General features: G+C 34.7%; 1 protein-coding gene across 1 annotated transcript in view; it reads left to right on the top strand.

Annotated features, from left to right (window-relative positions):
• ADGRA3 (adhesion G protein-coupled receptor A3) overlaps positions 1–16,174 on the top strand; it is a 55,279-nt gene that overhangs the window by 15,127 nt on the left and 23,978 nt on the right. Inside the window, exons 3-8 of the mRNA XM_005517801.2 lie at positions 6,510–6,581; positions 7,916–7,987; positions 8,863–8,934; positions 10,348–10,508; positions 11,338–11,551; positions 12,459–12,623. Coding sequence (XP_005517858.2) covers positions 6,510–6,581; positions 7,916–7,987; positions 8,863–8,934; positions 10,348–10,508; positions 11,338–11,551; positions 12,459–12,623 — 756 coding nt within the window. The remainder of the gene's footprint in view (positions 1–6,509; positions 6,582–7,915; positions 7,988–8,862; positions 8,935–10,347; positions 10,509–11,337; positions 11,552–12,458; positions 12,624–16,174) is intronic.

The following is a 16,174-nucleotide window of genomic DNA, read 5'->3' as shown; positions in this document are numbered from 1 at the left end:
AGTCCCTAAGAGAGAGTGGATTTATTAAAGATGTGTTGTTGACATTTATTTTAAGAGTTTTACTGCTTACTTCACAGCTTTGGTATATGCTGAATGTACAGGGGATGGGAGTGAGTCTGATGGGAGTAACTTCTTGGATAACTTTTGCTTCCCATTTTCGCTTTCCCTTACAGATGATGCATTGCCTGTGAGATAAGCAGCATTGTAGCTTCTCTTACAGTCAGCTTTTTTTCCATCTGGTAGAAGGTCAGGATTGGCAGGTTGCTCTACCTGGGAGGAAGCATAAACTTTAGAGATAAGGATTTTTCTAGGCCATTTGACTGGGAAAGCAGCCAGTTTCATAATCATCTCACAGCATCTAGGAAGAGTTCCAAACGACTTCTGGCTTCAGGGGATTAAAAGTATTCTATTCTCCCTCTAAAACTCAAAGGCTCCAATCCCAGTCACCTGACCTAAATAAATTCAAGCACTTCTACCATTCCCTCTCCCACATACCAGAAGAAAGCATCTTTTCACTGGCAATGAGCGTTATTGTAGAAGTAAGTTGCTGTGCCAAAGAAGCAAGGTTATCAGCAGTGATGGCATTTGCTTAGGTAATAAAGGCATCTGCTGATGGTTGTTATTTGTTGGAACTCATTACAATTTTCAGACAGGAAACACTTGAAACTTTAGTTAGTTTGAGATAATGATTTAAGTTTTCTTCATGAATCCAAATCCTGTTTCTTTAAAATCATAAGAATGCATCTTTCTTCCATTTAACTACTGTCATTTGTGAGGGTTTTATAGGTTATTTTAATATATTCTTTCACGAAAGGGAAAAGAAAGCAGCAAGGCTGGCATCATGTTTTGAGCATTTTAAATGAGCTGGGATAGCAGTATTTTAGAGGATATGGTAGTCTCATCAGAATGAGAACACTCTTCATTGTGCACTGTTATAGGAGTTAATGCATCAACAAAAGATTAAGAATGGCCAGGTGTCTTCATTAGAAATGGAAGGATACCTAGTGTGCTACACTAATTCTTAATGATATTTTCTTTTATTTTTTTTTCCCTTTTGTACATGCAAGACTTGTTTGAAAGCCATAGATACTTAACCATAGTAAAAGTAAATTTTTCCTCTTCAAATGTTTTATGACTGTGGACAGAAACTACTATTGTAATAAAAATAGTTTTTCAGACTTAAATATTTAATCAGTAGTAAAAGGAAAAACAGTTGAAAGTCACAGTAACTATTTTAAACATTCACATTATGTTATGTAGATTCAAATTATTTTCCTGGTGTTCATTGTGATAACTTTCATGCCTTGAAAATTGCATTTTTTTGACATTTTTTATTTTTTTTTTGTCTTACTACTCATGCTTCCCCTTGTTTCCTTATGAGTGTTTTTTGCTTTGCAGATAAGTTCATTTCCCCACATTTAAGAGATTAAATGGAGACAACAGAAATAAATTCTTAGTATTTAAATAGTTAATTCAGACAGTATGATTGTCACTACTGCTTACTATAGGAAAGATTCTGTATGCATTTCATGTTTGTTTGTTCATTCCTTGTGATGTTACACTTGACAAGAAAAACATTTGCCATTTCACCTTAGTGGTTTTCAGGTAGAGATTATGTATGTGTTGATATATTTAAATAAAGCCCTTAGAACAATAAATCAGAGGAATATGTCAGGAACATGTATCCGCATAATAATTGATTGACTGTTAATCAATACTGACAGCTTTATAATTCATCTGTTAACAAACTAAAATCTCCTGTTTAATTCTTGAAAATTTTAATGAAAATATAAATATTTTTAAATGGTTTCTGTAATTTTATTAATTTTTTGGGTAAATTTGGGGACATCGCATCTTCAGCTAGCAACTTGTTGCACTTCAGATTATCGTTTTAATCAAACATGTTATCACTTGACCTCATCTACATATGATAATTCTTTTCTGTTACTATTGAAAGGGGTATAGTTTTGGGGCGTACAATAAGGAAGTGCATTAAAAATGGTGGCCCAAGGTAGCCATAATAAGTCATCATTTTAATAAGTAATAATATTTACATATATGTTAATTTATGATAATGTGAATTTGCTAATGCATTATTTTGTAAAGAGGGTGATAAATTTACCAAAATAAAAGTTTAGTTTTACTGGAAAGTGAAATGTAGGTTAATTCGAGTAGAAAATGACTACGCTATGTCTACATCTACTCTTGCACGGAAATAAAGTATGCAAATTAGACTAATCAGGTCAAAGATTTTTAACTGTCTTAAGTGGTAATAAAAATGTCTGTACAAAAAGATGCTAAGTATTTTAGTCTACGTTATGTATTCATATTAATTTGAAATTCAAGAAAGGCAAGTGCAAAGGATCCTGCACCAGGGGAAGAGTAACTCCACACACCAGCACAGGCTGGGGAGCAGCTCTGTGGAGAAGGACCTGGGAGTCCTGGTGGACACCAAGTGTCCATGAGCCAGCAGTTCCCTTGTGGCCAAGAGAGCCAATGGTACCCTGGGCTGCATTAGGGAGAGCACTGACAGCAGGTCAAGGGAGGTGATCCTGCCCCTCTACTCAGCCCTGGTGAGGGGCATCTGGAGTGCTGTGTCCAGTTCTGGGCTCCTCAGTAAAGAGACATGGAGCTCCTGGAGCAGGTGCAGTGGAGGGTGACAAAGACGATGAAGGGACTGGAGCATCTCTGTTACGAGGACAGGCTGAGGGAGCTGAGCCTGCTCAGCCTGCAGAAGACACAAATTAAAGGGGAGCTCACCAATGTCTGTCAGTATCTGCAGGGAGGGTGCCAGGAGGATGGAGCCAGGCTCTGTTCAGAGGTGCTAAGCAATAGGACAAGAAGACAACAGGCAGAAACTGATGCACAGAAATTCCGCTTGAACATGAGGAATAACTTCTTTACTGTGCAGGTGACCGCAGATGGAACAGGTTGGCCAAGAGTCTCCCACACTGGAGATAAGCAAGAACCATTTGCATGCAATCCTCTGCCAAGTGCTCTGGGATGACTGCATATGGCAGGGAGGTGAGACCAAATGACCCACTGTAGTCCCTTCCAACCTGACCATTAGGTGATACTGGGAAATGTAAGAAGTATCTGTTTGATTTTCCCACATAAAATCTACACCCCAGAGAGCCAATGAAAGGATAGGCTGAATTTGTAATGTGTGTAATATATGACTTATTTCTTTAATTTCTTACCTTGAGCTCTTCCTTCATTTCCCTCTTGAAAAAGTATTTCATATAGGAAGAGTCCATGGTAGCTAGTATGTTTCCCACCTGACATTTATTTTCAAGTAGTGTTAAGGAAGAAAAGATAATTTATCCAGTGGTAGTTATGAAAATTTAATAATGTATACATGTCAGTATGTATATATAGGCATAGTTTATTTGTACCTGCAGGATGCTTTATTAATAATTAAGATAGTCATCATTGTGCTGAGACAGAAAGCAGTAAATTTTTACATATACATGCACTTTTAAATCATAGATAACTGTCTACTGAAGTGTTTCATTACTAAGTGTAATAAAATTAAAGGGTTTGTTTTCTATTTTTACATAGCAAACTATATTTAAATACAAGTAATCTTTCATTAAGATACTTTTCCCATCTTAGCAAGATGGCACAAAAAATTTTGTTGGTGAGTTGCTATTTGTCCACTTAATTATGGCTTTGATGAAGGGCTATTCCAGTTTGACACAACAGTATATTCTGTCATGAGAATGGTTAAACAGAGTTGTGTGATGATGAAATCTGCATCCTGTGAGGTTTTCAGGCCTTTATTGGATGCGACAGTGGGGCAGTTGATCTGATTTAGTTGTAATTTGAACCAGAATTTGGAGTACATGACTGACCTCAACACATCCATTGAAACTCAAGTTTTTCCACTACTCTAACATCTGTTAGTGGACTGATGAATATGTGGTACCTGTATTTACATTGTTATTTAGATTTAGGAGAAGATTAAGAATCTTCTAATAGATTCTCAGTGTAAGATTGCTCTACTGCCTGGCTTGTGGTTGGTTTTGTTGTGGGGGTGGGGTTTTTTGTTTGTTTTTCTGGGTTTTTTTGTTGGTTGGGTTTTTTGGGGGGGAGTAGGTTTTTTGGGTTTTTTTTTTGTTGTTGTTTGTTTGTTTTCCTTGTTTTTTTTTTTTTGGAAGGATTCTTGATAGGTGGAAGATAAAGTTACTATAATATAAAAGATGTTCCCCTAACTCAAATACTTTTTTGCATTTATTATGGAGAGATTTTCTTCCATTTGGACAAATAGATATTTATAGATATCTTTGTGGTTGAGCTTTGCCAGAGAAGAAGCAACATTTGTAAAGATTAATTTCCTGTTGCTGAAACTAGAATATAGTTTATATAAAAGTATGTAAATGTATAACACCTGTGTATTCAAAGGTGTTAAAAACAACAAAAACTTCAAAGCCAAATGTAACTTTCTAGTGAGATTGTCTCCACCACCTCCTTTTTATGTAAGAAATACAAGTCTGTTAATTTAACTACCACTGTGATTTCTTCCTTTAAAGACTGTCCTACATGCTACAATCTTGATAGTTGTACCAGCCTATGTTGTATTAACATCTTTCACTGTTTCTGAAGAGCTGCTAAACGTGTCAACACTGTTTAGTTTGAGATCTTTTTGTATCTCTTTTGTTTCTCAGTCTTCCTCTGCAAATACTTTTTGGTAGATTAATATACAGCTAGTGCCTACCCAAGAACTGCCACTGGGAAGGCTAAAAACCCCAACCAAACCGAGACTCCTCAGCTGTTGAAGTTGCAGGTTGAGAAAAGTCTTAACACTTTGGACATTCATTGATATGAATCCATTTGCAGTGGATTTATGAAACAGCTGTATCAGGCAATACTCTTTGAATTTATAGAGTGAAATTAAAGATCCCTGCTAGTCTAGACGAGTGGATTTCCAAGGCATGTTGTCAAGGTTTTTATCCCTCAGTGGTTTCAACAGTGAGTTTTTAAGTGGGAGTTACATGATTTAAAATCAAAATTTGAAATACGAGCAGTAAGTATAATTTTTCTTCCCTCTTTGAAAGATAGATGGTAAATGAGTGATGAATACCTTTAATTAGCCTCAGATTTGTCATGGTCTGGTATACCAGGATGTTTATATGCCTGCTGGAAGAGCCAGTTCTTCAGGCTTCTGATACTACTGCACTGGAAGTACTTGGCAGTTCCTGCCTTCATAGCAAGGGAAGAAAATAAAATTGAGATAAGAGAAGTTTGTATATGAAAATTACTGCAGGGTGAATTTAACCTATTTCAAGTATTTAAAGTGTTTAGGTAGAGCATTCAAGCATGATTCGTGTGCCATGACGATGTCTGTTGTACCATGATTTGTTAATCTGTCTGCAGGATGTACTGTTGTGAAATCTTGGGATGAATTATATTTTTACTCATGTATATCTCTGTGATGGTAGATGTAATCCTCCTGTACAGTTCTCTTTCAAGCAGAATTATTCATGTTGTGGTTGATGTGGGAGATCTTTTTTCTACTCTTGCAAATTCAAACACTGCTTTTGAATGAAAGTACTATTTTCCTTTTCAAATGTAGAATGTTTGGATATTACCAAGGAGTGAGAAACTTTACATGTAGTAATAATTGCCTGTGAAGTTTTAGATAGTAGTAAAGTAAAAATCTAGGGTGACAAAGGAGGTGGAAGTAATTTCAGCATTTGTGCAGTGCTAAAGTTTGTTCAAAACTGTATAGGTTCTGTCAGCTGCTTTCTGTGACCTTTGAAATTAAGCTGTATCTGCAGAATATCTCAAGTTCGGAGTTAAAACTCCTATATCATTTGTACAATTAATAAAGCAGTTTAATTTAATGATTACTTTACATTTCTCCTTACAGTCTCTGCAAACTTAAGATGTAAAAGTTTGCTGTGAAATTTTTTCACCAGCTGTATTTGGGATTTTCAGCTAGGGCTTTGCTTTTGTGCCAGCAACATAAGTGGAAATTTTAAGTGTTGGGTCTTCTGTGTATTTTTAAGATCATATTTTGCTTTTTTTGGTAGATGTTGAGCACTACTGAAGTATTGAGAATTGGATAGGCTACAGAAGACAACATGTGCTAGACAGTATCATACTGTGTAATAAGCAGCTGTCTCACCCTGTAACCTATTCACACTGTGGCAAAGCATTGTTGACTTTATACCATTTCATGTGATATGAAGTGATAATGTGTAATGGAATACACGAGCTGTTTCTGTTCCTCCTTGTAGTTAAAATACAGATTTTTTTCAATTTTGAAAGATGCTATGTTAGAGGAAGTAAAAATGTGGTGTTGACTTTTTTGTTTGGTATTTTGTTTTGGGTTTTTTGGGGGGTTGATTCATTGATTTTGGTTTGTTTTGGTGGGGGCTTGGGTTCGTGTGGGGTTTTGTTTGAGGTTCTCAAGCCAATTGAGACAAGTTACATGTATCTTTATGAATATCTCTGTTTTAAAGTGTAATTTATGGTAAATGCTGTGTCTTAATTTTTCTCCACAGGGATCTTAAAAACAATCTTATTAGTACCATAGATCCAGGAGCTTTTCTGGGGCTTTCATCTTTGAAAAGACTGTAAGTAATATATCTAGCTAGTCAGTTTAAACAAAACAATCAAAAAACTTCTCAGAGAGAATTTCACTTCTGGAAGTTCAGACAGCAAAGTTATTATATAATAAAAGTTGAATATATATATATGCTGTATAAATATATACACACACAGACATGTATAAAACAGTCTGCTTTCAGTCTTATGACTGAAGAACATCCGCTGCTTGTGGCTTGGCAGTCTCCCTTTTTCTGACAGTCGATTATATTATTCCTTTCTGTTTGTATTTGAGTGGCTTGAAACATTGCTGGGTGGACATTTCTTCACAGCTTTGATTCCATCAAGTCATGTTTTGTTGAATGTTAAACTCCTGATTTTTATTTTCCAAAGGTCACAGTGGAACATAGAGTCCCTTGCTATTAATACTACACCGAAACTACAGCACTGTTAATGCTGCTTTATTGAAGGTTTTGCCAGCATTCCCATTAACATATTTTTGGGGGATTTATGCCTTGGCTGTAAAAGTTCTGTACAGATGAAACTTGGGAAAAAAAAACTCCTCAGCATTATTGCTTTTCTTTTTCTTTTTTTCTTTTTTTAAAACACTCTTCAAGTTTTTGTATTATTGTTACAGTTTTTAAGTCTTAGTGATTTTGCTACTACCTCCCCCACCCTGTTTGTTTCTTAAATCTTTAGAATATATATATTAATTTGTAACTGATCAGATGTTCTGGCTGACTTAAAAGGAAAGTATGTTGGTAATTGAACTTCTGAAAACCTTAAAAATAAAACAGAAGCACCAATTCTGGATCATTATTACTTGCAAGCTTAATTTTTATTACTTTAAGAATTTTTGGCAATTTGATTCAAGACCTATACTGAAAAGTATTTTTAAGTATTTATTGAAGTATAATTATAGAAGTAGTCTTACTTACATATTATAAATGCACTAGTATAGGTCTGTGGCACGTTAAAAAATTAAGTGATGTACTCTACGTGTGTGTGTATATATTTATACACACATGTATATAAATACTGCACAAATATGAAAATTTACTAGTTATTTACTAGTTAGTTACTATGTTAGCCAAGCCTGTTTAAGGGAATTTATTGGTAAGTCTAGACTTGTTGAATTGCATATGGATAAACCATAATTACTCGAGAGATGGATTAAGGAGACTGTGTGCATGTGTATACACCGATATAGCAGTACCTTGTGGGCTTTCCTGAAAAAGACCAAATATAAATGTGGCGCAATCTGTTACTCATGATTTTTTGTTCAAATGCTTCTGTTAGCAGACTGTATGTTGTTTGGGAATGAACCAGTTTGTTCCAATTCCTCCTTTTTTTCTATTTATAGAGACTTAACTAATAACCGAATAGGCTGCCTGAATGCAGATATATTTAGAGGACTTGTTAACCTTATTAGATTGTAAGTATAATTTGTCCTGTATAAATACTCTTAAGTTTTAGCCTTGTGTAAGTTAACATTCTTTGTTGCAAGAGGAGTAGTTTATATAAGTGTGCTCTTGAAAGACAGCTGGTGCCTATGGTTGTGGTTTGTTACTCAGTAGCAAGGTTAAAAACAATTGTTGGGGCCAACCCAAACCACACTATTCAGTGATCTGTTGGCCTTGCACCAGTTTTCCAGTTTCTTAAAATGCATAGCTGGGAGGGAGACTAGGAGGCGGTACAAAATATTTTCTTTTAAAAAATTATTCAGCCTTACAGGCTCTTTCAGTATCCATGCCTTCTACAGTGGCATTGTTGTCAGTCTGTTTTGTTGGCTGTCTTGCATGTTTTGAAGTCCTTCATTTACTTTAAGAGGATAACATGTAAGGTTATGAAATATTTCTTTGCCCTGGTTTTTAGTTTACACACAGTGCCTTTGCTGATATATAGAAAGTGGTATGGATAGTATTTAAAAAAACCATTCTGATAGATTGAACGTGCTTCTTGGAGCATGTTAATGGGAAGACATCACTGTGAACAACAAAATTAATTTTACACTTCTTGAAATCTATGCTCAACATCTGTCAGTTGTTGCCTTTTTTTTTCCATTTACCTTTTTTTTCCAATCTTAAAATTCTTCACCTAAACCAGGAGTATTAGAGAACAATTCATTTGGAGGTTTTTGCTAGGCTCTTGCGACCTGATTATTATTTTTACAGTCCTGTGAACTATGACAGTGTCATAATAGTATCTTGTAACTTTTAAACATAGAGTTATATTGAAGAGAGGTTTTTTTCTATTTCACATGCCACTTATCTGAGGACGAGTTCAAATCATGATACTTTTATTTCTCAGGAATCTTTCTGGAAATCTGTTTTCTACACTTACACAGGGAACATTTGATCATCTTGGCTCACTAAAGTCTCTGTGAGTACTTGCTGCATCTAGTCCTAGATTATTCTGAAAAAAAATACCAAAGCTATTTTCTCATCTGGGCTTCCAAAAGTTTTATTCTATATGTATAATTTATTAATTTATAGTAAATAAATAGCATTTTACACCTTTATAGCAAAGGGAGCAAATACTTTTAAGCAAGATCTTAGTCCTTTGTGAATGATATAGTTATGTTACACATAACAATGGGTAAATCTCAACCTCATGTTCTTTTGCTCTCTTGGTTTCATGAGTTGTAATCTTGTGTAAGAAAGAAAGTAAATTGAAATAAGTGCTGGTGATTAGCTTATGCTTTTCCCTGGTAATCATGACAGTTGGCTCATGGTACTGGGACTTTATCAAAAGCTGTGGTTTCTGGGTTTGACACTGAGTTAATTTCTTGTTTATATTTATTTATAAAGGAGGATGTTTCTTTCCCTCCTCTATCCCTTTAATTGCTCATAAGGTGTTATTCCTGATATTTTAATTGTCTGCGTAAAGGTGGCTGTCCAACAACACCACAGGTGTGACAAAAGAATGTGGATATAACGGTTGCCATTAAAATAATGGTGATTTGGAGGAATTCATGTGAACAAACACCAAATGGGGTTTCATAGGAATGTTGACTTAGTGTTTGTAGTGTTTTCCCTTTGATATTGTGTTATCCTCTAGACATTTGTAAAAAAAAAAACAAAAAACGTTTTCACTAGAGGTAAAAACCAGTGTAGACATACCCATATGTTTTGCTACATTTTTACCTGTTTCTAAACAGATAAAATACTAATTTCTGAACACATAATTAATTATAATCCCTTAATTTAACTGACTTCAATAAACATCTATGGGGGATTTGGTATGCCTTTTTACTAGAAAATACTGAATGATATAGAGAAGACTGTGAGTCGATTAAAAGCCTTATGATTCTCATGTAAAACAGAATAAAGTTGTGTGAATAGTGCTTCTGAAAAGAGAAATAGTTGAACTGTTATTTCTGTTGATTTTACTACTAAAGCATTTGATTGCTACAGTGAAGCAATGAAGTATCTTCTTAGGTTAAGATGGTGCATATTCATGCAATTCTTTGTTATTGCTCACCTGAAGTAGCATGAATACTCTCCATGAAAGAAGTTACTAGAATTTTTTTCATGTACTGGTATTAGATATTCCTCGTATTTATGGAGAGGATTGCTTTCCTCAGGGAGTATGTCCTTTTGTTCTCAGAGTACAACTTACAGAGGATTAGAGTAGCTTCCCGTAGGTAGAAGTAAGCAACTCCACTGTAGTCTAGACTTTGCTTGTTGCCTTTGTGTCTGTGACAATGAGAGGCATTGCACAATTGTTATTGTCAAGCTTTCAGACCTTGTAATATTGTAGTTTGTCACTGTAAATGCCTGTGTTTTGTTGCAGAGAATTTCAGACTGATTATCTTCTTTGTGATTGCAACATACTGTGGATGCATCAGTGGTTAAAGGAAAGAAATATAACTGTACGTGAGACTAAATGTGCCTATCCCAAGTCACTTCAGTCACAGACAGTGACTGGTGTTAAACAGGAGCTTCTCACCTGTGGTAAGCACTGCAGACAACTCATACTTGTTTTCTAATGCATTCTTATGTTCTGTTAATATTAGTGAGCATATTTTTTTGCTTTATTTCATTTCCCTAAAATTCAGCACTTAGGTGGTGTGGTAATAGTGACTCCTTTTCAAAGACTGATCTATAGTTGTGATTCATTATTTCTTCCTTTTGGAAATAACTAATAAATAAATTGAGGATGGTGGATATTAGTTTGTAGAAACAAAGAATGAGTAACTCTCTTGATAAACTCCTTTTTCCTGCTTATCTCTATTTTTAAGAGATCTTTATGTAAATGCTACAGGAAGAATCAGAAACTGATAATGTCATTCCTAGGTTTAGCTATCTGACTTAAGATATGTGAATTACTCTACCCCCAAATTTCTGAAGTTAAAAGATCTTCATTTTGTGAGTTACTTTCCTGCATGGTTCCTCTATTCTTGTTTAGCCTTCCTTTTGTGACAAAACCATGACTAACTTAACTTCTTTTTTTATATTAGAGTTATTCCAACTGTAAAAATAAAAACTCATATGTTACTGTGATTTTGAGTGAAAAATTGGGAAGAAGTAAAATGCATAATTACATTTTTTCTTCAAATTTTTATTTTCCACTTTTTTTAGATGTGGGCTAGCAAAAGAGTATTTAAATATATTGCGTTAAAGGAATACACACTTTGAAAAAGAATATGATGATAATTTGTATTTTTCAATATCCGATGCATTAAATATAGTTTTTATATGCATCTTGCGAGGTGCAGCTTTATACTGATGTATAAATAATAGATACTCATTTAGTGTCTTATTCTCCTCTCGTGAATTCTAGAGCCACCGCTTGAATTACCATCTTTCTATATGACTCCATCTCATCGTCAGGTGGTCTTTGAAGGCGACAGTCTACCCTTCCAATGTATGGCTTCATATATTGATCAAGACATGCAAGTCTTGTGGTATCAGGATGGGAAGATAGTGGAAACTGATGAGTCCCAGGGTATTTTTGTTGAAAAAAACATGATTCATAACTGCTCACTGATTGCAAGGTGAATCCAAGAGTGCAAAAATGTATTTCCTGCTTCTTACTTTCTGCTCTGATTTAGTGTCTATTTCCATAACCTCTCTTATCCTTATAGAGTAAACATGTGCACAGAAACATACCTAGTAGGGAAATAATCTTCACACATCTATTAATGATAAACTTGGAGGAAGGAGGTCTAGAGATTTGGTTGGTCAAACCTACATGCTTAAAATAGGATTAGCTAGAGGAAGTTGCAGTTGAATTTTAATTTTTGCAAGTTTCACTCAATGCATTCATTTAAAATGTGTTTGTGGTAGGATAAATTTGTTTTCATGGAATGTTAAAGAGATGAAAATGTTGAAAACAAAGCATTTCACTGAATTGCTCATGGATTCTACTCTTCCATTTGAGCACACCACAGTTGTTAATATTGTTCTCCAGCAGAGATCTGTAAGTGTAATTTATTCTGTCTGCAGCAGATTGTTGACTTATTCAGCATCTACAGAGTGGTTATATATCCTGTAATTGTATTAGTAAATTAGAGCTTCAATGTTTATAACAAATTACACATTTGGGAATTTATTTTAGTTTGGCCTTTCTAAACAACTAAAACTTTTTTCTTGAATAGCAATGGTAACACTTGGGGAATTTGGACTTCTCATCTCTTCTTTCTGAAGTCTAGGGATTTTTTCCTATGGCTGTTCTTTTTGTTTTCTGCCTTGGCAAAACTGAGAGCCTGACGTATAGTAACTACTTCTCTGTTAATTACAGTATATTGAGATGTAAATAGGTCTGGTTTTATAAGATCACTCACGGCTGTATGTAATTTGATGTTTCTTCTGTTGTCTTTCTGTACTTCATCTTTTGGTAAAAGCTTATATAAATGTTATTGCAAGACTGTTTGGTTTTATTTGTTTATTTTATTTTTCCAGTGCACTGACAATCTCAAACATTCAGGCTGGTTCCACAGGAAACTGGGGTTGTCATGTACAAACCAGACGTGGGAATAATACAAGGACAGTAGACATTGTGGTGTTAGAAAGTTCTGCACAGTACTGCCCTCCAGAGAGGGTTGTGAACAATAAGGGGGATTTCAGGTTAGTTACCTCAGTTTTTTTTTCAGAGTAAAAAAAAGTCCATTTAATTTTGCTTCTAACTAAGATTTTATGCTTTAGAGGCACCTATGTGGATGTTTGCTTGTAAATGGTGTGTAATAGATTTTTAACTGTTCTAAATTACTATGTGTTGACAGAAGTGCATGAAATTAAACTGTGAAATGTTAAACTTTGAGCCTGGTAATACATCCTTGAAAGATATTGAAATTAACCTATGATATTTGAAATACATTAGTAAAATTATTGGAATAGATAAACTTCTGTAGATTACATGTGAGGTAAAGTTAGACAACATACTGACCAGGATTTCTGCCAGTTTATCGTTCTCTTTTTGAAAACCTTCTGCTCCTATATGACAAAATCACTATATAAGAAATATGCAACATAATTTGGATCTTTTTCCCCCCATGAGTAAACAATAAGAATGGTGCTGTTTTCTTTTAATGATTGTTGTGACTGTAGTGGTAGCTCTGATATTCCATTGTGTTGAGTGTTACAGAGTATTTTATCTTTTGTTCTTACCTCTTCACCTGTTTTCCCTTTTCTGATCTTTCTGCTGCTGGTCACTAACAACACGTTACTCCTGGAGGTGCCAGCTGTAACAGATAGCTTCTATATAGATTCTCTATGTGTAAGGTAATTCCCTTTATGACTACTCTGTGTTTTACCTCCCTGCAGTAGTTCCTACTGAGAATTAGTGTCTGCAATAGCATTGTGTTCACTATGGTGCATAGGGTTTCTTAATGTTGTATAAACTGCTTTTATCCACTCTGCTTGGCTGTACTGATCTACTGCTTGGTCTTTTGTTTACAGTTAGAAACTTCCTTTCCCTGTCTGTGTGCATTAGAGTTTTTAAAGTTATCTTCTTTGTATATAGCTAATCTAAGACCATGTATCTTTTATATTAAGAAATTAAAAGTAAGTTCAACCACGTTACAGGGACATAGTTTTTGGGGGAAGGGAAAAACAAGCTTTCAATTGCAGAAGACCTCCAGTTGTAGCAAAAATTCACTTAAAGTCTTGGCTGAGAACATTATTTCCAAGCTGATCTCCTTTATGTTCATCACTTGGACAATTTGAGAAGGGTGAGTATGAGGAACTATTAGTAAGGGAATTAGTGTTAAGATCAGTAGCTGCACAGAGGCAATTTAGAATTACTGAAGAACTTCACTTCCACATTGGAAGGAATTATTTATATAAGTAACTTCGTGCATGTCTTCTTTTTACACTGTGGTGGTTTCAACTGCAGGGATAAGCATTACATTAGAAAAGGAGAACTTCCTGCTTTATAGATAAAAGGCGAAGAAAGTCAAACAGATGCAGGTTGGATTCATCAAAGAACACATCTATTTAAATCACTTATGCATTTTTTTTATGATACAAGTGTGAATTGTTCTTCTTTGATTTGCCATTAGAGGTGAAAACAGATGGTAAAGGCTTATTTCTAAGTGTTTTCCATTAAATTAACCTGTGCTGTTCAGTGACTGTTCAGTGTAATAGGATTTACCCCCTCTGGAATTCAGTAGAAAGAAATAAGAGTTCAGGAAATGTTCAGCTTATCAAAAAGTTCACTGTGTCTGGGTTTACTATAACAGACTTCCACTTGTAGCTAGGGTAGAGTAATAATAAAGAATAATTTTTCACCTTTGAGAGCATATGGAAATAAGGCTTTGACTAGTGAGAAAATGGTTCTGAACAGATGGCTGTAAATGATCCTAGGTGAATTTGATTTTATAGTTTTTTTAGTTGGAACTGGTTAGTCATTTTAGCTTGGATGGTGTTTCAAAACTGGCATCTAGATTTTTATCCCTGCAGAGATGGGATAGGAAAGAGTAACAAAGGAGGGTGTATATGTCTTCAGTGTCTTTGGCTCAGTATTAGTTCAGCATAGTTTGTAAAGGTTAGGTAAAAACTTCATCATGGAATTTATTTTCTTTAATTTAAATATTCTAAGTATTATGCAGATAATATCCCTGAGAATTTTACAATCAATGATTAAATTGGAAATACAGTTTACATGTTAAAATACTCTCATTTCAGTAAATCCTTTAACTGTTGTGTTTAGCATAATTTTATGCTGGTAGTTGATAGAATTCTTTTTTAAATATAAGAATTGTCTTTTTTGAAAGTGTTACTTTTCAAAAGTGTTACTCATTGGGTGTAATATATTTTAAAGCTGTAATTATCATGCTGAATTCAGAGAGGTACTAAGATGTAATAAAAAGAGACTGGACTATCTGTAAGATAATGAAATTATGATATAAAAACTTATTGTAACTGAAAATTACTGTTTGTTTAAAGAAATGAGTGCTTTCAAAACAGAATTAATATGTCTGAAAGAAAGGATTGTTTTATTATCTCATGGTTTGCCTTTTTCTTTTCCCCTGAAATGAAATTAAAGTGCTTAAACATAAATGAACCATCTTTTCCCCCACAGCTGTCTACACTCATGTATATGTGATAAATTTTGAGCACCTAATTATACAGAGTAATGAAATAAGAGTGTTAATACAGCCCAAATTTGCACTTCTGCTAACAGTTGGGTAAACTGTGAAAGATATTCAAGCTTAGACTCACAAGAAATTAAGAATACAGTCAAACTTACATAACCTTTGTTTGCATGGTAAGAATTTCATGCCATTAATCACCTTTTGAGCTCTGCTGGAAGGATGTCCTCTCTGGCTTCATGCTAACTGGAGAATGCCTCTTTAGCTCATGTAATGTAGGTATTGGGAGGAAACAGTTCATGACTGAGAATGGTGCAGGTTAACATTCATTTAGCAAAACTAGGGAGTAAGGGAAATGTAGTGAAAGCTAAAATCAGTTCCCCTATCTCATTCACCACTGGGCTGCAGAGAAACTTGTACCTACAAAAGGGGTTTTGTGCATGGGAGAGGAAAGTGGATAAGGGATGCTATTGCTTGAAAGCGTTTCTCTTCGTGGCCCTGTGCATTTGTTTTTTTTTTTTTGTGATGTGAGATCATGGCACAAAGCTGTTCAAGTTTTAAATTGCCCACCTTTTATGTGCAGTTTTGTAGAAATCTTTTTAAATCATTATACAAATAATACATTAGTTTTAACAGTAAAACACTTCTGTACATAATTTAAATTTGTTCTAAAGGTAGCACAGACTAGAAGACTACCTGGCATTGCTTGTATTCTTTTGAGAAGATCATGGCAAAAGGTGATAAAATGCTCTGTAGGGAGATGAATGTGAAGTAAACTCAGGGAGAATGAAAGGACAATAATGAAAGACAGGGTAATAAAAATAGGGAAAGTGAAGATAAGAAGAGGGAGAAAAGGCAAATAACCTTGTGATAATGTAGTAGTCTTTGAAGTAGTGTTACACACTGCAACTCTCAGTTTTCTCTGTTGGATGGCTACAGAAGTTCTAGAAGATAAACATATATATAGCTTAGAAGTAACACTTGTTTAAAAGCATAGTAATTAAAGCTGTCCTGAAAAACTCGTTTTACATTTGAGTCCTAGGCTGAGAAACCAGGAAAAAACTGTTTTCTCTTTTTCTACTTCTT

This window comes from Pseudopodoces humilis, chromosome 6 (assembly GCF_049639895.1).
Source record: "Pseudopodoces humilis isolate 2021_Gansu_Grassland_sample_001 chromosome 6, ASM4963989v1, whole genome shotgun sequence".
Classification (NCBI taxonomy): Eukaryota; Metazoa; Chordata; class Aves; order Passeriformes; family Paridae; genus Pseudopodoces; species Pseudopodoces humilis.
Note: the sequence above shows the minus strand (reverse complement) of the source record. Positions and strands in the feature narration are given on the sequence as shown.